The sequence below is a fragment of the Crocodylus siamensis genome, chromosome 8 (assembly GCF_052110815.1).
Source record: "Crocodylus siamensis isolate JL-2025a chromosome 8, ASM5211081v1, whole genome shotgun sequence".
NCBI lineage: Eukaryota > Metazoa > Chordata > Crocodylia > Crocodylidae > Crocodylus > Crocodylus siamensis.
Genome location: NC_143402.1, coordinates 60,782,390 through 60,802,327, shown reverse-complemented (window position 1 = coordinate 60,802,327; position 19,938 = coordinate 60,782,390). Strand labels below are relative to the sequence as shown.

At 43.2% G+C, this 19,938-nt stretch overlaps 1 protein-coding gene across 3 annotated transcripts in view; it reads right to left on the bottom strand.

Annotated features, from left to right (window-relative positions):
- TEKT3 (tektin 3) overlaps positions 1-19,938 on the bottom strand; it is a 247,429-nt gene that overhangs the window by 8,454 nt on the left and 219,037 nt on the right. For 2 of the 3 annotated variants that reach the window (XM_090059970.1, XM_090059971.1), the window contains 4 exons: positions 10,609-11,215; positions 9,477-9,560; positions 2,049-2,119; positions 1,590-1,733 (listed from right to left, as the gene is read on the bottom strand). In XM_090059970.1, coding sequence (XP_089916096.1) covers positions 1,590-1,733; positions 2,049-2,119; positions 9,477-9,560; positions 10,609-11,187 — 878 coding nt within the window. In that variant the 5' untranslated portion in view covers positions 11,188-11,215. Of the gene's footprint in view, positions 1-1,589; positions 1,734-2,048; positions 2,120-9,476; positions 9,561-10,608; positions 11,216-18,719; positions 18,815-19,938 lie in introns of those variants that run through there. The other variant, XM_090059969.1, reaches the window with a different exon arrangement.

Genomic DNA, 19,938 nt, shown 5'->3' with positions numbered 1-19,938 from the left:
GCAGGGACAGCCCAAATCTCCAAAGCTCTCTAAATCGTTTCCAAATTGATTTGGAGAGCTTTGAATCAATTCAGACCTTTTTATTCATCTCCTGATTCAACTCAGTTTTGGAGATTTGGCTGCCGAATCAGGCCAAATCTCCTCTGAATTGAATCAGCACCCAAAGCTCCACACAGCCCTAGAGGGGGGAGCAGGGGGAAGCTAGGCAGCCACCTGCAGTCTCTGCCAAGCTCCAGCCATGAAGCAGAGGGAAGGGGCCAGCCCTGCTGTGGAACAGAGAGCCCTGCCCAGCCCAGAGAGCATGCTGGGATGCTGGGGGAGTCTGGTTTAACTTAAACCAACAAGGGGTCTGGGACAGACATTGCCTAAACCAGTTTAACCCAAATCAGTTAAGTCTGATACTACATTCAACCAGGTTTCAGCCATTTTCAAACTGGTTTTTGTGCACTAAACATCTGTTCTGTTAGTTTCTGATTGCTTAGACTGGTTTGTGTGTAATGTCTGTCCCTAGTCACAGGGTTGAAGAGGTTCTGGTCTCCTATGAGCAACAGAACTGTACGGCAAGACCACTGCTCCTTCTTTCATTTCATTCCTATTTCATTTATGCTCTCTACAGAGGGCTGTTTACTCATAAGTTCAAGGCCTCCAAAATTATGTAAACAAATTTAGGTTTCATAGATTTCAGATAAACACCAACTGAGCTAAGAAAATACCATATTGTTCCAATTATAAGTTGACTCTGCATATAAATCAAACCCCCTATTTTCAGGTTCCATATACTGAAAAAGAGCTTTTCCTGAATATAAACCAATAACTACAGGTAAAAACCTTGAATTGCTATTCCCCTTACAAAACCCAACAGGAGAATTAATCAACCAAGGAAAAGACTCAAAAGGCTAACTGTACTAAAAATACTGAAATAAAATACCACTCAAAAGCCAAAAAAAAAAAAAAAAAGCTCACTTGGCATGTTTATTCCAAGCATAAAACTACTACAGGTATAAAAGTCAAGACTGTAGTAGGTCTGATTATAGGTTGACCCCACATAAGTCGGGTGTGATTTTCATAGTTCTTTGGAGAAAAAAGTAGAGTTATGGCCAGAAAAACACAGTACATGTGAACTTTAACAACAACATTATATGTCTAGAACTACTGAACAGGTGTTGAATTCAGTTTTTTTTCACTTTTAAGTTATGGCTGAGAGTTTCAAAGCTGCCAAAAGGATCTGAACACTGAGCCCCATTAATTTGATAAGGAATGTTAATTTGATTAGGAATGAGGTGTTCGTAGCAATGTAAGCAGTTATGCTTGATCTTTGCCCATCCATTCTTTTTCTCCCTCCCTCCTCTTCATGTGTTTCCTGCTGCTCACAATCCCAGTTCCCAACCTTGTCAGTCAGATGCACTTAAATCCAGACTACACCAGAAGCCTTTCCTGACAACAAGTTCAGCAGAGCTTTGCAAACATTCATTTTGCACAGCACTGACCAGTGAAAACTCACCCTGAAAGAAGCAGACCTCTGTCAGACTCCTTAGCTCTGAGAAATTTCTGAACAACTCATATAATACATTGGTTATACTGGTACTTACGTGGCATCCACCCGCTCAACTCCTCTGTAATAACTGATGCCATCAGAAGTGTTCCTTAAATGGTGACACTTATCATCGATCCGGTGAGCTGTCTGCTTATCGGCAAGGTCTTTCTCCAGCTCATGCTGGGCTGCCCTGTCAGATCTGGGAGATGATGAAAACAATTATTAGAGGATGCATAATATCAAGTATAGCAGGCTGCATCTCTCTCTCTATTTCAAATGCACCTACCACTAAGCTCAGCAATCCTTATGAAAAGCATCACATTTTCCAAGGGGCCTACATCAACTTGTTCAGCAACTAGACCATATTTAAACAAAATAGCTGAAACAATTTTTCAGTGTGGAAGACATTCCTCTCCCCTGAAGCTACATTCGGAAGAGGGGGTAACTGTGGTGTTTACATCAGAAATTAAAATACAATTCAGCTGTGAGAAGTGGAGACAAAGTTCTTCCTTACGCAAGCTGCGCTATCGCCTTATCCAGGTGGCGCCTCATCCTCTCCTGACATGATTTGATGACGTCAACTTCCTGGGCAATGACAAAATCAGAATTCCATCAATGTCTGTGCTTATTAATTGTGACATCACTCATTGCAATGACAGCATCCTCACACTCCTGCCCAAGTGCTGGGTCTAGGCGAGCACTGAGCAGCAGTAAGTTGGTGCTGGGTACCTGCTACTCTCTACATCCCAAGCAAGTGTATAGAGAATGGACACAGAGTAGAAAGAGCTTGGTTTTTCCTCTGCAACACTCAGGCCAGTGCAGAGCGAGCACAATGTGTGTGGGGAGGAAGAGGAGGAGCAGAATGTACTTTGTTACCACAAACTGCAGGTCCTATTCCTGACTCTGGCACTGACTTGTCGTGGGAATGCAGGTGAGCCACACATTGGAGGTAGCAACATGTTTCTACATCCCTGGAGCAAGCTGAGTAGGGAGGAACAATTCCACTCTTGGGCTACTTCTTGAGGAGGGAGGCTATGTACTAGGGGTGTGCAAAGCGAGCCCTATTCGATTCAGATATGGATTTGGCCTGAATCAGGGACAGTGATTCAATTAGTTGATTTGGATTGCTGTCCCTGATTCGATTCGGCTGAATCTAAATCTGAAAATTTGATGCTGATTCAGAGAATCAGCGATTTGGACATAGACACAGCTTTAAATGTTTTTTCTACGTACCTCATGGTACCAGCGTGGTTTGTGAATGCTGCGATGCTGGGGTGGATGGAGTGTCCCACAGGAGTCGGGGGGCAGGGGGGGCCTCCATGTGCTTCTGGTCCACTTCCGAGTCCACCATGGAGCATGCTGGGGAGCCCCCCAGAGCCCTCCCCCAGCTTGGCAATCAGATGCAGGGGGATCCAGAGGCACCAGTTGCTGAGGTGGGCGGGTGCCCAGCACACTCCCCAGTGGACCAGGAAGTGGACTGGAAGTGCTTCTGGTCCACTTCTGGGTCTGCTGCCAAGTGCACCGTGGAGCCCCCCATGTTTCTGTGGGACGCTCCATGTGGCACACCATCACAGTGTTGACGAGTTGCCTGCTGCCTAGAGGTATGTAGAAAAAACATTTAAAGCTGTGTCTACGTCCAAATTGCCAAATTTTTCTGAATCTCTCCAAATCAATTCAGAGGGTTCTGATTCGATTCGGAGAGATTCATGGGTCCTCCGATTCGATTCAGATTCAGAGATTCAGCCACCAAATCAAATCAGGGACCAAAGCTTTGCACAGCCCTACTATGTACTCACTGCTCCTGATTCTGGTCAGATTATTAGGTCACAATCTTGCCCCATCTGAAAGGCCTTTGTTCACACTCATACAATGATACAAGCACCATACCATACACACACATGGGTGCTGTCCATTTGAGCAGCCTATAACACTTTGCAAACTGTCATATCTCTAGAATGTGGCATATGCCAGCTGCCAATATGTTTGAGGTTCCCAATCCTACTACTGGTATATGCCAGCTGAACTCCTCAAAAGGGGTGTCACAATATTCTCTCCATCATGTAGTTTGAATTCAGTGGTAATTTAGTGGAAAACAACTTGTTTGCAGCCACCGTGCCCTACTCACTACAATTAATTTTGTTTTTACTAGACTACTTTACTCAGATGCATGCCAGTTATGAAGTGCCACACCCACACATGACAAGGATTGCTAGTACTATGATGACAGAAGAAGCATTCTCTGATGTTTCTAGCTGAACATACCACAGTGTGACAGGGTTATTCATAGACAGATATCACAAAAGTATTTTCTTTGAAGTCACACATCCATCCCTACAACAAGCGTAACGGCATTAGCATCAACTTTCACTGCCTGAACACAGGATTGCCAAATGTGCTGTTCATGCTGATGGCCATGTGAACTCCAATTCTATTCCAAAGTAGACTATGATCCAATGTAAATGTATATAGGTCCTATGTTGATCAATGGATCTACATAGGTTTATGTATATGAGATATATACTGTAGCCATAGGACTAACCTGGATTATTTTTTGGCTTGGATTGAGAGAGATTTTTCTGGATCTATAATGAAGACTTTAACTCTCGTGACAGGAGAAGGTACCGCATTATCAGCTCTCAGGGTTTTATTTGGAGTCCTATGGCATTTTCTGGAAGCCCCAGCTCTCCAAGGTATGTGATTAAATTCTCAAATAGAATATAAGTTTTAAGCCACCACAGTTGCAGAGAAAAACTGGAAAATATGACTCAAGTGTACCCAACACACTCAAAACCCCCCCAACAAAACAAAGCAAAACAAAACAGAAGACCAATTAAAAGGAACACAACATAAAATTTTTTAAATAAAATCTCATGACCTTGAAGCCAGTTCCCTAATTTTCATGGGCCTGACTCAAGAGAAGAAAAATCCTTTACATGAGCCATTTGCACACAGTCCCAAGGGATGCAGTTTCCTTGTCAGTTTCACAAGGCCTCATGTGTAGATTGAAATTGGATATCAGGAAAAACGTCTTCACTGTTAAAGCAACGAGGCAATAGAATAGACCGCCTGGTGAAACTGGAATTGTTTTCATGAGAGGGTTTCAAGAAGAGGTTGGATAAGTATTGGTCAGGGATGATCTAGGAGTAGCTGTACCTATGCTCTTCTATAGGTATTTTCCATGCTTCTGGGCTTTGCTAGTTGCTACATGGGGCCAGGAAGGATATTTTCCCCCTTCCTGTCACCACACATTCTGGGAGGAGGTTCATTGTCTTCCTCGGAAGCATGGGTGTTTGCCACAGGTAAAGCTGGGGATTTCGATTGCCAATATTCCTGCTGGGACTAAAAACCCAGAGGTTCCTGGTTAGATGGTCTTGCTTCTCCACTCAGGGTCAGACTGATAGCCATATTACAGTTAGGAAGGAATTTTACCACGTGGCCAGATTGGTCCAGACTGTAGTGGGGTTTGCAGCAGATGGTGTGGATCCCTTGAGCATATTTTCACAACCGTTGCAGCAGCAGGACATTGGCTGCCATTATGCCTCTGCTTTACCTGTGGCAGGTTAGGGTGTTATGCCCTGCAGTTGTATGTCAATGCTGACTGTATAGTTTTACTAATAGGTTAGATAAGGAATTGTATAGGATGGTTTGGATAGGATAATCCTGCCTCTGGCATAGGACTGGACTAAATGACCTCTGGAGGTCCTTCTGAGATATACTTTTCTATGATTCTAAGTGGTGATTGTGCTGCACTGTATCCCTAGTTTAGGCTCCCACCTCCATTGCCAATCATTATGTCATTTGTTCTTGATACAGAAATATAATATAAAGTAATTCCTGGTACAATGGGTCCAAAGAGCAATGTTTGTTAAATGCACGCAACCAGGGATCCTGGGTTTTTCTGTTTAAAAATCCCAAATTCTGATTTAAAAAAATCCTAAAATCTCCGATTGAAAATCCAAAATCAAAGTTTTTCCACAATTAAAATGAAACACCACTATCTATCTATCCATCTAGGTATCAGTTGAACACAATGTTTTAACAGTACCATTTTTAAGTAATTTGGAAGCCTAACAGTGCCTCAATCATTAAAATAAAATACATTCTAAATACCTATATAGTTTGGCATTTGATTTTGGGGGTTTTTTTAATCATGGAAAATCAGAGCTCCCTGTGACCACTTTGCTCAGCAGGTGCGTCCTGCTCCGGCTATCCTGCCCCTGGTACTTTGTGGCACTGAGTAGCTCTTATATGTTGGTGTCCTGGTTCTGCTCATGCTGTTGCCTCTCACTCCCAACCCACAGACCCACCCCCCCGGGCCTCCTGGTGCCCTTCACTCCCAGCCTGCAGGTCCCCACCCCTGCTGGTGCCCCTCACTCCCAACTCACAGCCCCCAGATGCTGCCCATCCCAGCCAGCCCCGCATGGACTTACAGAACTTCAGCACAGGAAGGCGATGGAGGTCCTTGGCCGGTCCAGCTGCTGGGGCTACTGCCACTACCCTGCCTGGCTGTATTGCTGGCCACGTGTGTGCACATGCACAAATGCACATGGTGCTCCCTGCCTTCAACCACCCTCTCACCACTCCCCTGAGCCCCACGCAGCTCCTCATAGGCTGGAACGCTTCCAGCCTGCAAGGAGAAACCTGCAGTTTCCTGCTTCAAAGGGGAAAATCTGTGTTTTCCTCCTTTAAAAGGGGAAATCCATACTTTTCCACATGTTGCCACAGGAAATGGAAAACTTGGATCCCTGCACATAACACAAAAGGCCTAGCTCTGGCAGAGCTCTGAAACTTAGAGGAAATAAGTTCCAATAAGGGGTTCACTAAATATTTTAAAAGATGCTACACAATTTCAATATATTACAAGAAGACATAAGAACATAAGGATTGCCATCTTCTGAACTAGACCACAGGTCCATCTTGCCTAGTCTCCTGTGTCATACAGTGGCAGGAAGTGGATTCTGAAAGGGAGACACAGCAATTCAGTGATTAACTTTTCAGTAATACTCTCTCTCAGTTAGGTATATATTGTTTCCTTAGGATAAGAGAAGTCCGCAGATACAATACATCATTCCACTGAGCTGCATGGTATGTGCCTGTACAAGTTGATAAATATTTAGGAACAAATGACCAATTGGCTTGGCCAGCATTTCACTACTGCATGCACTAAGGGAACATACTTGGCATTTGTGCTCTCAGTGGTTCAGCAGGGACTGTGAATAGCATAGAAATGGCTTCTCAGTCACTGGGCCTGGGCCAACTCACACTGATGTCAATATGAATCTTAAAATTTTTAATAATGGAAGTTGGATTCAGTCCTTAGGGTGAAATCCTTTCTCTGTTAAAAATCAATGAAAAAATGCATCGACTTCCCTGCAACGAACATTTCATCCTTTTGTGGGATTTTCAAAACAAACACCATTGGCTTCCCTCTGAAGTCAATAGCAAACCTCCCCCATGTGAGTAAAGTTAGGCCAACTCTTTTTGAAAATCCTGTACTTGATGGTCTACTGAGCTGACCTCAAACAACTGACCAGCAGTTATCATGGAGCAGTGGTAGAATATGTGTTGCCAAAGACAGATTACCCACATTTCCTGTGACAGATAACTTTTCTCTTCATGTTATACTACCCTCTTGTGCATTTTCTATTAAACTGACATGTTTCATAGCCAATGTGGGGGAACTAGCACTCAAGCTTTTCAAAAATTTCAGCTTAAGGTAGGGACAAAACCTAGGAAGATTTCAGTCCCAAAGATGAACGGTTCAGACAGTTGTCAAGTACTGGGGAAAGTGGGGAGTAAAAGGAATTAATATGCGACCAAACCTAGAGCAATGATGGTAAGCTGGGCAGAGCAGCATTTCATTTACACCAGTTGGTGGTACCTGACCAAGTCATTTGGAAAGGCATAAACTATGAACCAAGTGCATCTGCCCTTTCTATCAGACTAATGGACTGTCATTCCTTGTGGTATAATTGAATTATCTGCTCTTGTATTTGAAGGAAAAGGTCTTGAACAACTGCCTAAATGCCTTTAATAAAATCTTAGTGATACTATGAGCAGGCAGGGACCTACGTAAAGAAGCTTTGTCAAATGATTCCATCAGATTTTTAGTTAAAACTTCTTTTTATCCAACATTTTTCCTTGGTGACTCACTATTTTTGTGAATATGTATAATACAGGAAGCACTCAATGGTATAAAAAGAGAGAGAAAGACGGGCCAATACAGCACTCACTGCATTCAGTGAGAGTTGTTTGATTTCGATAAATCAGGGTTTTTCTTAATTCATAATTCCTGTTTGTGACTGTGGGGTGGGGGTGGGGGGTTGATCCAGCCGCAAACATGAAGGCTCTATTCCTCTAGGCTGGCTCTGTGCTCCAGCTTTCCCTACCTGTAACAGAGAAGTATTATTACTAGGGACTACTCCTAGAAGTGGCTGCTCCTAAGAGACCTTTTAACAGTAGCTTTCCATCAGGAAATGGACCTCAGGCTAAGTTTTCTTTCTTCAGGAATGTGTATAGAGTTGATTGTTCTTTGGCCTCATCCCCTTTCACTTGGTCAGGTAAATGGGAGAATGGTCCTGCAAATATAGCTGAGCCCTCCCCCACATTCCACATGGCATGGGTGACTGGTGCCTCTCGAGTCGGGGGGGGCATGTGCCCCCCTGACATCAGTCAGCAGTTGTGGCGAGGTCCCCTAGCAGCTGACTGCACTGCCTGAGGGGCGGTCCTCCAGCGGCCAATCTCACTCACCAAAAAACAGTCATGCTGTTTCCAGAAGTCCCGCACCCACTTCCAGAAGTGGCACGGTTGCTTTTGCTGGTGGCCCCACTCTCTAGCCAGTGCTCATGGGGGGGGGGCACCAGCACTCCCACCTGCCTCCCTGCCCGTCACCTAAACAGGGAGTGTGGCCTGACGGGGGGGGGGGGCACCAGTGCTCTCAGGGGGTGAATGTGCACCCCCATACACCCCCTACGCATCACCACCGTCACATGAAAAAGCTGGTAACTGCATGGAGGGGGTCTCCTCCATGCCTGGGTCTTGTAGGCACAATGTGGACCTTAGTAATTATAGTAGTGTTGTAGTGATGTAGATGTGGTGTTCCAGGGAACGTGTAAGGAGCCAGTATATGTTTGGTAATATATTTTCTTGGACCTACTGCATGGTTGGGAGAGATATTAGACAAGAATTTGGGAACCAGATGCCCTTCTTCAGGTTGGGAAGGAAGTAAATATAGCCTAAGTCACACACCAGACAGAACAATTACTTCTGTTTAACCCTGCACTTAAAAAAGGAAGAGTGCAGTAGACCTATAGAGAAAAAAGAAGTTACAGAACCACCCAATCAGAAGTAGGCAAAAATTTCACAGAACAATCAATCTCTCTTTGACCTTGCAATCTTTGTACACAAGGGAAACCACATAATGTTTAGAAGATGGGCTTAGGAACAAAATGTCAAGTACTAAAACAATGAACTAAACACAGGCAATGGTTTTATGACTCCTTACAATTTACCTGCTCCCTCTGCTAACCTTGCTATACTCTACAAAAAATAACAACCCTCTTCCTTTATGAATGGTGTGAGAGTCAAGGATTTCTTAGGATGATATTTTTTATTGGACCAACTATGTAGTTGGGATAAAGTTGACAAGACTACGAAGTTAAAGACAACTGTTTAACTTAGGCTGTATTTGTTTCTTTTCTAGACCTGAGGACAGGCATTTTGTATCTAAAATCTTGTTTAATTTTTTTTCTCAACTATACAGTCTGTTCAGTAAAAGATACTACATAGCAAATCTTTCTTCTCTCTTAGTAATTATAATTAAAAATGATAATGACCTTGGTTATGGTTGAAAGCTACTACACATTGGTGTATAGGTCAGCAGCACTGACCTGTCTTTGTAGCTAAGTGCCTTTTTTCCTAGATAAACTTTAGCAAAACTTACCGTTAACAGCTGTTTTTCCACATCATCGTGGACTAGATCAATCCCCATCCTCTTCTCTCTGTGAAGTAAGCATTCTTCAGCTACCTGTCAGTATATAAATACAGCTGTTGATTATAGCCTATAGGAAGAACAATAAAGTTACACTAGACAATTAGAATTCTAATAGTTTAACATTTGTGTTATTCAAAAATGGATGTTCAGCACAGCAATTCCTTGTAATAACCCTAGTAAAAAACCCAGCCCCCAGTCCTGGGAACTGTACAGACACAGAAGTAAAAGACAGTCCCTCCTTCAGATTAAGTATAAAAAAACATACAGCAGAAGACGACACACAGAGAGCTGGATCAGCATAAAGAAACAGAGAATGCTTTTGAGGAGGCTTTTGATGGAAGATCATTAGTTTTGCAGATGATTTTGGGGAGCTCTTCCCAAGCAGCGGGGACAGAAGCAAGCTGTTTATTTGAAAATTAAACAAATGGGCAATGAAGTCTGGCATCAGGGAGTGCTCAGAGATGGAAGCTGACATCTCAACAGCAGTAGTCTTTGCACTTAATGGAAAACATCACTTGAATTTTGTTAAAATATGCCACATCCTGAATTTTTCCTTTGTGATGCATAACTTCCCTTGAGTATAACTAGAACATGTCATAGGTGGGAAACAGCCATCTTCTGAAACATGTGAACCATAGCAAAACAGAAGCTACAGGCCAATATTTTGCCCACAGGAAATAATCAGTTTATGACATCAAAGCAATCAAAACATAAAGGAGCACACATAACCTTGGTGTGACACAAAGTGAATTTGGTGAAGCTATACTGGGCACAAATTTGACCTCATGCAAGCCTAGCAAGATATTGGCAATTGTTTCCTTAACTAGGATTTTGGATTAGCACATGAGAAAATATTTAGTTAAGTAAATACTATTCTGATGTGCTCAACATGTACTGGATAGGAAATGTATCACATGGCAAGGGCTTATTTACTTCCAGCTCAGCTAACAGCTTCTTAATAAAAAACTTTTGAGACATAACGGAGTTGCAGTGAAACTTAATTAGATATCCGAACAGCAGCAGATGGGGAACTGGCAGGCTGTAGCATACCACAGCATTTATCCATGAAACTGATACTTACCTGGAGAGGGCCTTCTGTTTCGGCCAAAGCTCTTTCCAATCGTTTCTTCATGTCTGTAAGAGCATTGGTTTCTCCAATCATCTCATCTATCTCATGGTTGAGTTCTGATTTCCAAAATATTATATCGTTGACTCGTTCTCCCAGATTCTTGGTAATTTCTGATTGGGTTTTCCTGGTCTGCTGCTCTCTGTCTTGGATCATCCGGGATGTGTCCACTCTGAGCCTCTCGGCACTGTGCCGGGAAGTCTCTGACTCTTTGTAATTGGTCAGGTTGGATTTGTACCAGTCATCTGGGGTATACCTAGTGAAAAGGGCTGTTCTATTGGAAACAAAAGGAAGCATCTTGCTTTGGGTTAACCCTTGGGAACCTGTGGAGAATGGAGCCAAAGTTGGAGTGATGGCTGCTATTTTATAATATGTGCTGGGTCTCCAAGGCAGGCTCAGGCTATGGGTTAAGGAGTAGTGAGGAAAGCGGTTCTTATAGCTTGATGCCATGGTGCTGATAGCTGGTAGGAAGTTAGTAGGTGTTGGTTTTGGATGGGCATAAGTTGCCATTAAAGTAGAACCTACAAACTCCATGATGAAAAGTACTATTCAGTTATGTGTCCTGCAGAAACAAAGATAAGAAAACTTATAAACAGTCTTTTAGCAAGGCTTGCTTAGAAGTAATAACATATCTTCTAAACCATACTGATGCATCAAAAATACAGGCTTAAAACTGTAAAAAGCAATCCCTATTTCACACTATTCCAACTATTTTAATGCAGAAAGATTCAAGCTACCTCATTATGACCTCTTGGCATGCCTTGAACTGTAGCAAATTATGGCTGCCAATGAGAATGACACATTTTATATCTGAATTCTGCTCTGTTTTGCCCACACCAGGTTACTTTGTGGATTCTGCATCAATATTTTGTTGTTTTTGGCAATAGTGTAACTACGGGGAGTGAGCAGGGCACCAGCCTTGGGTACTGACTTTGAGGGGCACCAGACTGCCACCTTCTTGGAGCCTTTGCTGTGGCAGGAGCAGCCTTGAACTATCCAGCAATAGGAAACAGGTGGGCTTAGCCCTACACCCAATACTATACTTGGGTCAGACGGAGGTGCTAAGTGGGGTGAGTGGAGTGGCACCTCCCGGAAAGTCTTTACCATGGCAGATGAACCCTGTATCTGCTGGTGTTGGATGGGGGGAGGGAGGAAAGGAGCAAACAGGGCACCAAGGGCAGTTTCCAAGAAACTTATACCACAGGGCTGTTGCAGCCAGTGCACAACAAGCCTGTCCCCCAGCTGCAGCAGCCCAGATCCAGGCAGCTATAGCAGCAGCTACAGTAATAGTAGTTTGCTGCCCAAATGCAGAGAGCTGGGATGGATAAGGCTCCACATCCTCTCTCCCTCTTCCTTCTCCCACTTCCCAGTGGTCAGCATAATCTCCCCCTTCTCCGGGTGCTGAAGGAGCGCAGTACGCCTCTGGCATTTGGCTAACTAGTCTATGCACTGATCCTGTAACTGCTGAGTAGGTTATTAAGACTGTGTTACCTTCCCCTGTTCCTACAGCTACTTTCTCTTTTATTTATGTCTGTGTACAGAGCATGCAAAGAATGTATGAAATGCTTTCCTTCCGGTTTACTTTACTGTTTAGCTAACACATGCTAGAAATATATTTTTCAGGGTGATCCTTTAATTATTAGTTTGTATTTCCATATTTCTTTTATGATTATGACTAAAAAGTGTTGGTACAAATTGCGCTTTTGTGTTGCACTAATCTATTCAAAACAAGGGCCAGGCTGTACCATGACTGTTTTAGCAAAACTCCTGACTGAACTGCTTAAAATTGAAGGCACTATGACCTTCCTGTGCTTACTATTACCCACACTGGAAAATTAAGAGACGTGAAGAAGCAAATGCTTCATTTTATCCTCATAATAGAGATGATATCTTTTATTAGACCAATAGGATTTTTGCAAAAAAAAAGTCTTTAATTGCAAGCTTTTGGGCACAAACACCCTTCATCAGGCATTGGAGAAAAGACTGTACAAGTTCTTCTGGGTAGAAATGAACGTTCATATTTCAAAGGCTTTCACAGAGGAGTCAAGAGATGGAAAACTCCTCTGGGCAGTCAGTTCATAGCTGGTATGGCGTCTCTCCCCTCTCGTGAGGGTCTGTGATGATGCAAAGTACTTTGAAATACTTTATTCTGTTTCACCAGCAGTGAGTGAGTCCTTGCTACTACTCTCGTTGTTGTTGTTGCTGCAGTTGTTGGTGTTGTTACTACTACTACTTTGTGTTGCAGTAGCACTTTGAAGCCCAAGTCATGGTCCACAACCTGACTGTGCTAGATGCTGTCCAAACACTGAGCAACAAGACAATGCTGGCCCCAGTTACAATTCAAGCATAATTTAAGAGGTAGAGGATACACAGTCACAGAGACAGTGAACACAAACATTAAAAACAACACTTAACCCTCCAAGTAAGTGTTTAGAAGACTAAAGCCTAAGCGGGAGTTCTGCCAGAAAGAAAATAGCTTAATTTTCAGACCCTAAACTTCAAGTTGGCAAGGTGGAACAGAACAAACACCCTGCTTTGACTTGTAACTGGGTAAACAGTCATATAAAAGTGACTGAGTATATATACTTGAAAAAATATCTCCTAGTGTCAGCCCTTCCACAAAAGTATTTAACTATAATAGCACTTTCAAAGCAATTTGAGTAAAGTTATCCTCATCATCACCCAGGAGCAAATGACCACACAGGAAGAGTATTGCTTCAAGTAACCGCATACTCTTCTGTGTGGGCTATTATTCTTTTCTGCTTTGAGGTCATTAGCTAATTGTGTGTCAGAAATATAATACCCAGGGCAATCAAACATAAATATTTGGTTATGCATAATGTGCATAATCCATTAACAACCACACAGAAGTTTATGCTGCACTGATGGTGCGTTCTCTGTTGTGAGGATAAGAAGTTCCCTTATGGCTCCAAAAATAGATTGCTAGTAAAATGAGGAAATTTATTATGCATTAGAGAAACTGTAACAGCCCTTATAGTCAACTGTCAAAGGATGTGCAATATCATTTACAAAGCCTACTTTCTCATGGGATCAAGATAGGGAATATGTAGGGCTGTGCAAAGCTTCGGGTGGCGATTCGATTTGGAGGAGGTTCCCCTCATGCAGCGTGGGGCAAGGGGGAGCAGTGGGGATTGCCCTGCCCCCCCCGCCTGGCAGCACCCACTGAGTCAGGGCTTTTTTTTCTCCCAAGCACTGGGGGCTGGGGCAGGCAGGGCAGCCATTGCCAGGATGGGAGAGCAGGTGAGGGATGGGCCTGGCCTGGGTGATTTGGAGATTTGGCTACTGCCACATCTCCAAGTAAGATTCAGCTGAATCGAATCAGGACAGTGATTTGAATCACCAAATTGAATCACTGTCCCCCAAATCGGCAGAATCTGAGTCCAAAGTGAATACTAGCTGCTTTGCACAAGCCTAGTAATATGTTTTTAAATAAGTATATCTTTTAATTTAAAAGTAAAGCAACTACAATATTACGCTGATCCAATATTCATATTTTATAAAAACAGCAATACATTGTCATGTATTATTTTTATTGCCAGAGTGCTTCAGAGCACCAACCACATTTTGGCACTCCTTTCTCCTGGTCACTGTACACACACAAAACAAAAAGGCAGCTACTGCCCTCAAAAGCTAACAATATAATAATGGTAATAAAACAATTATGGCCAGAGTTCTGGAAAAGATGCTTAATTGGGAATGGTACTTGATGAGTGTGAGAGCTTGGCTGGGCCTATACACGAAATACCAGTTTAAAATAACAGGGCCTCTTGCACAAAAATGCAGGACAGTGACTGGGGCAAGACTGGGTTGTGCTGACAAGTTTGCCACAAAGAAAATCAAACTCCACTAATGGCTGCAACCCATTAGGTGCAGAGAAAGTGGAGCTTGCAGTACCCAGTACCAGACCCATGCCAGAAGATGAAAACAGTCATGATAACAGTCCTTAACCTTCTACCACACCCAAGTCTAAAAAATAAAAGTGATGGTTAAAATTATTGGCAGAGGCCTAGCACACTCATTACATGTATATATATATAGCAGGACTCAGAGAGCAAGCTAGAAAGTCAAATGGCCTAGGGAGAAAACTACAAACTACATATACATCTCAGTTGAGCTAAGTGTCACTAACAGAAACAGAAGAACTAAAATATCCACTTCAAAGCAATCAGGACTTGTGGTAGAGGTGTTGATATCTTTTATTAGACCAACTAGATCAGGGATGGGCAATTATTTTGGGCAGAGGGCTGCTTACTGAGTTTTGGCAAGCCATCGAGGGCCGCATGACAGGCAGCCCAGGGCAGATAAATATTCATTTTCTAAATTTTTTAGGGGCCCCACAGGCCAGATAGAATGGCCTCGCGGGTTGCATCCAGCCCCCGGGCTGCGTTTTGCCCACCCCTGAACTAGGTGATTGCTTTTTCCTCTAGACCAGAGGTTCTCAAACTGTGGTCTAGGGACCACTACTGGTCCACGAGCTCCATTCAGGTGGTCCACAGAAAGGTTGTGGAACAATTGAGAATATTGTACTTGTAAGGTAAGACTACTGATATTAAAAAATGTGTTGTGCACTTTGATTTGTAGAACAAAAAAAAAGTTTATTAAGTGGTTTGCCGAGACCCTCAGTAATTTTCAAGTGGTCCGCGAAAAAGAAATTTGAGAACCACTTCTCTAGACCAATACAACTACAACCTGGATACCTGACACTTCAAAGCAAAGTCTGTAAGAGCCGAGGAGCCAAAGTGCACTGAACACACAACTGTAAAATACATCCTGGTTAACATATTCCCGCTTTGACTAACACCTATTTTCCAAAGCAAATATCTGTCTACATTTTTACAAATGTCTAAATGTTTATTATGCTAAACCAGAGTATTTGCCTGAAACTCATGCCTATTGTATCCAATGGCCTCTGATCTTCACAATCTCCATTTACACTTTAACAGACCTGCTTTGGTCTAATAAAGGGCATCGCACGTACCCAAAGAACCTTGTAACATCTTCCCTTAATCAAGGCATCTCTCTCGAAGCAGGTATTCAACGTCTGTCAAATATCTCCACAAGCCACTTGATGCAGCTAATTATTAGGCTCCATTATTAAAATGACTACCAAAAGATAGTGTTTTGTAATTAACTTCCTAAAAGGTACCTCGTTCAATCGCTACCCATCCCATTTGATTCCACACTGATCAAAAGCAAAACAAACACACAAACAGCATACAATTTTAATATGTTAACTCCATCCTTGTGTCCTCTGTTTGGACCTTGATTAACCAACTATCAAGAAGAAGTGCTTTGAAGCGATATAATTAAAACAGTATAAAAAGCAGAACACAACTACCACCAAGGTGTGCACTCCAGGGAAGCTCAAGAAGCCATCCTGCACCCAGCTCACAAGTGAAGGACCCCACAGTCTGTGAAAGCTGTAAAGACAAGAACCACTTCCTGCCTGCTTGGCTAAATATCTCTTGCAGCTAAAATAATAAAAGGACTGTAATAGCTCATTTATTGAATATTAAGAAAGAGTCTTGTTTCCCCTGTCATTTAGTTTTATAGCTTGTTGGTAGTTGTTAAAGCCTTGCTGCTATTAATCAATCAATCGAATGTTGTGTCAATTCTTAAAGCACTAGGTTTAAAAATCCAGTTTGTAAGTGCAATGGTGCTTACCTAGAAGCAGGTGATTAAATCCCATTAAGTTCAAGTCAAGCATGCACTTAAGTATTTTCCTGAAGAGGAATGAACCTCAGCACATATTTAAGTGTTTTCCAAATCAGGACTGAAGAAGGTAAAAGCTGTGCCATATATTTTCTTAGTCACTAAAATGATATTGCCTATACATAATGTCTATCATCTAGACGGGTCTTACTCATACAAAACTGTACATACGTCTAAAACCTACTGCACAAACTATACTCTTTCACACACATACTAAAAATGGACCTATCACGGGATGAAGTAGGATCATCTCTAGTGCATAAAGAGTAATTGGTTTCAACAGTGTGCCACAAATGAGGACTTGCCTACACAGTGAGATGGACCAGCATAGACATAATGGAATAAATATTCTGCTATAGCTAAACTACTATAATTGCTCTGTGGACACTGATCCAGAAGAAAAGCAATTTTATCCCAGAGTAATTACACCTGAATAACTTTACTTCTATTCCAGAATAGGAGCCCCACTGCAGCAGTACAAGCGTTCTGCTGTAGCCATGCTGATTAGTTTCTCTGTGTAGAAATAACCTGAATGAGACTGATTTAAGTTGAAAACCTCTAGGGAAGGAGGGTTTCTTTGTTTTTAATCACCTTGGCAACAAAGGAAGAAAACCTGTCTCTACACAGGGGCAAAGGCAGTAACCCTTGATGATTTCTCACTGAAATAGCTAAAAGTGAATAGAGGGGAGATATGCAAAGCACCTGGATGCTTCAGAGCAAGGTAAATAACATGCCATAGTAAATTTATCATGTACAAATGCAGACCAGATTAAAAGAGAGAGGAAAGATGGAGAAAATGCTTTCTCAGGGGATAATAAACATTTGTAAGAAATCTCAGGTCCTCAAACAAGCTTTGCTTTAGCAGAGCAGGTATTATTGTTTACTACCATTTAGTGCTTCACAATGTAAATGCTATGGAATAAAATGTTGAAAATGATTATTCACACCAGAGGAAGTGTGAGAGAGGTGATGGAAAAGGGTATTCCCTCAGCCAAGAAATGAATAAACATCAGAGCACAGAACTGAGAGGGGAAGCAAGAAGCCACACGCACAGGCCTGGAAGGTTTCGTGGACCCAAATTTAATGTACTTGTTTGCCAACGTCTGGAAGGAGGACTAAATGACTGAATAGGTATTTTCTATTTCCAGCATCTGTGAGAACGCTCAGATGAATAGGGCTTGAGAAATGCAAAATATTAATAGCAATAATAAACAGGAGGTAGCTTAGCAAATGCTAATGCAAACCACAGGGAAAAATAGAGAGAAGGGGGCAAAATACATTCCTTGGATCTGGAAAAATATTTGAGATACATATTTTCTAAAATGTCAGCTAATTTTGGCTGCCTTGGTGTCTGGGTGCCCAGCCTGAGACACATAGGTCCTGATACCTAGAGGTGCTGAGCACATGCATCTCCATCAACAATAGCAGCAGGTGCTCAGTGTCTCTGGAGGATCAGGCTCAAGATGACTCACACTGGGCAGCTGGCAAGTGAAGCACCAAAAATTTGTGAACCCTTTTGAAAATGTGGCACATTAAGCTGGCAGCTTTTGCAATTATGGGATAAAATTTCTGCACTGATCCACTGCAAATAAATTCCTGTTTGTGCCTGCTATTACAGTTCAGCTATTGCACTCCTTTTTGTCCTCGCTCCAGATGCATTACTGGATTTTCCTGTCCCTACTATACGCATATCTGGGAAACAGGGTTTTGAAGACCAGGAAACAATAATCTATGGACACACACAAGTGGGGAAAGAATGCTGTGGGAGAGGAAGGTGATCATTAGAGACTCATATACCTGGCTATCCAGTTAAAAATAATGTTCCTGCACCCTTCACAGCACTGAGCGGGGAGGGTCATATGATTTAGTCCAGGGTCATAAATGTAAGGCCCACACCCTGAATGATTACACCTCTACAAATGAGTGTCTGCACCCCACAGCCCTCCAGGCACATGCTTTTAAACTTGGGGTTGGGGCAAATTTACCTGGCATCCACTCGCAGCATTAAGCTACTGTATTGTTTTGTCTCCCTCCTTACACACATCTTTAGTTCTGGGGAAGGGAAGAGCCTGTGGGGCTGAGAGGAGCCTAATTATCCCTCCTACAGGTGAACCCCTTGTGACCGGTTCTGCTGTCATCATGATGGGCACTGACACTGAAGCCACGTTTTTGTCCCCCGCAGTGCCCTGGTGCTTGGTGTATTCATTGAAGTTTGTGGGTCCCTGGCAGCCCCTGCTAGGAGCTCCCTCCCCACAGGCCCCTGCGAGGCTGTGTCTCCCTGGCAGCCACTGGCCGTAGGGGCTTCTGCTTAGCTGCAAAGTGCTGGCACTCACCTGTCTGCAGGCTGGTGCTGAGGAGGGACGGAGCCTCCTGCATCCACAGGCTGCTGTTCACCCTGTTCAGGAGCACCAGCAGCAGCATCTCCCCCCACCCCGCTTCTGTCCCCGCCTCCCTCATTGTGACACTCCCCGTTCCAACACCACCCATTGGCTAGGCTGAGATGAAAGGGGAGGGAGGGAGTGTTGCTAAGGTCTCACAACATGCTTTGTAACTGCATTCCCTTGGTGAGGTTTGCTTGGCCTGGGGTCTCACTGAGCCGGGGGAGTGGTGGCTAGCGGGCAGCCTCGGAGGGGCACAGGGGAAGTGGGGGAGAGGAGCACGGACATCCCTGTGCAGCCCCAGAAGTACACCGCCCACTACGAATAGCCTGAAAAAAGGTATTTATACCCGAAAACTTGCTAAGAAGAATTTTTCCAACTATTTGAGTTGGTTTAATAAAAGATATCAGATTTACCTAAAAAACCTTGTCTGCCTATGTCCTTAGACCAACACAGCTACAACCTATACCCCTGCACCTTCCACTATCACACTTGTACGGTGCCTCTGGCATCATAACGCCCCTTACAATATAAGCAGACCCGGGCACAGGTATGGGCAAATGGGGCGGCTACCTGGGACTCAGACAGAAAGGGGGCCTGAAAATGGTAATTTTTTTCCTGTTGTCCGATTATTGTTATCGTTATCTCTGGCAAAGGGAGACCCAACGCTAAAAGTTTGCCCGGGGCTGCCAGGAGTCTAGATATGGTACTGAATATAAGGTGAGGAGGTTGAGTGCCCTTCCCTATGGGACCATCATGTGCCCAGGGTCTCACTTTTCACCACGCCTACCATGGTGCCAGCATAGCACGGTGCTGTAACAGCGGGTGAGGAACACCAGTGTGTAGCATTAGGAATGATTTCTAGGAGCAAAATTGTTTCTTAGTTATTTCAGGACCCATAAGCAGAACTTGGCAGCAGCCTGTAATGTCTAAATGAGGTGGAGAATAGCATTTGGGGCTGCACAGAATATGTGACTGGATTCAATGGTGATGGACAATTTAGCTGTTAAGGGGAGAAAGAAAGAGTCTGCCTCTCTGCTCCATTTATGTAGCATAGATGCAAGTTCTCTGGCACCTGGTAGGATGCTACTTATGCTCCTTATCATTTTTTGGCCATTTCTATTCTGCAACTAACTTCATATGATGAGAGTCTTATTCATCATTTTTTGTTTGA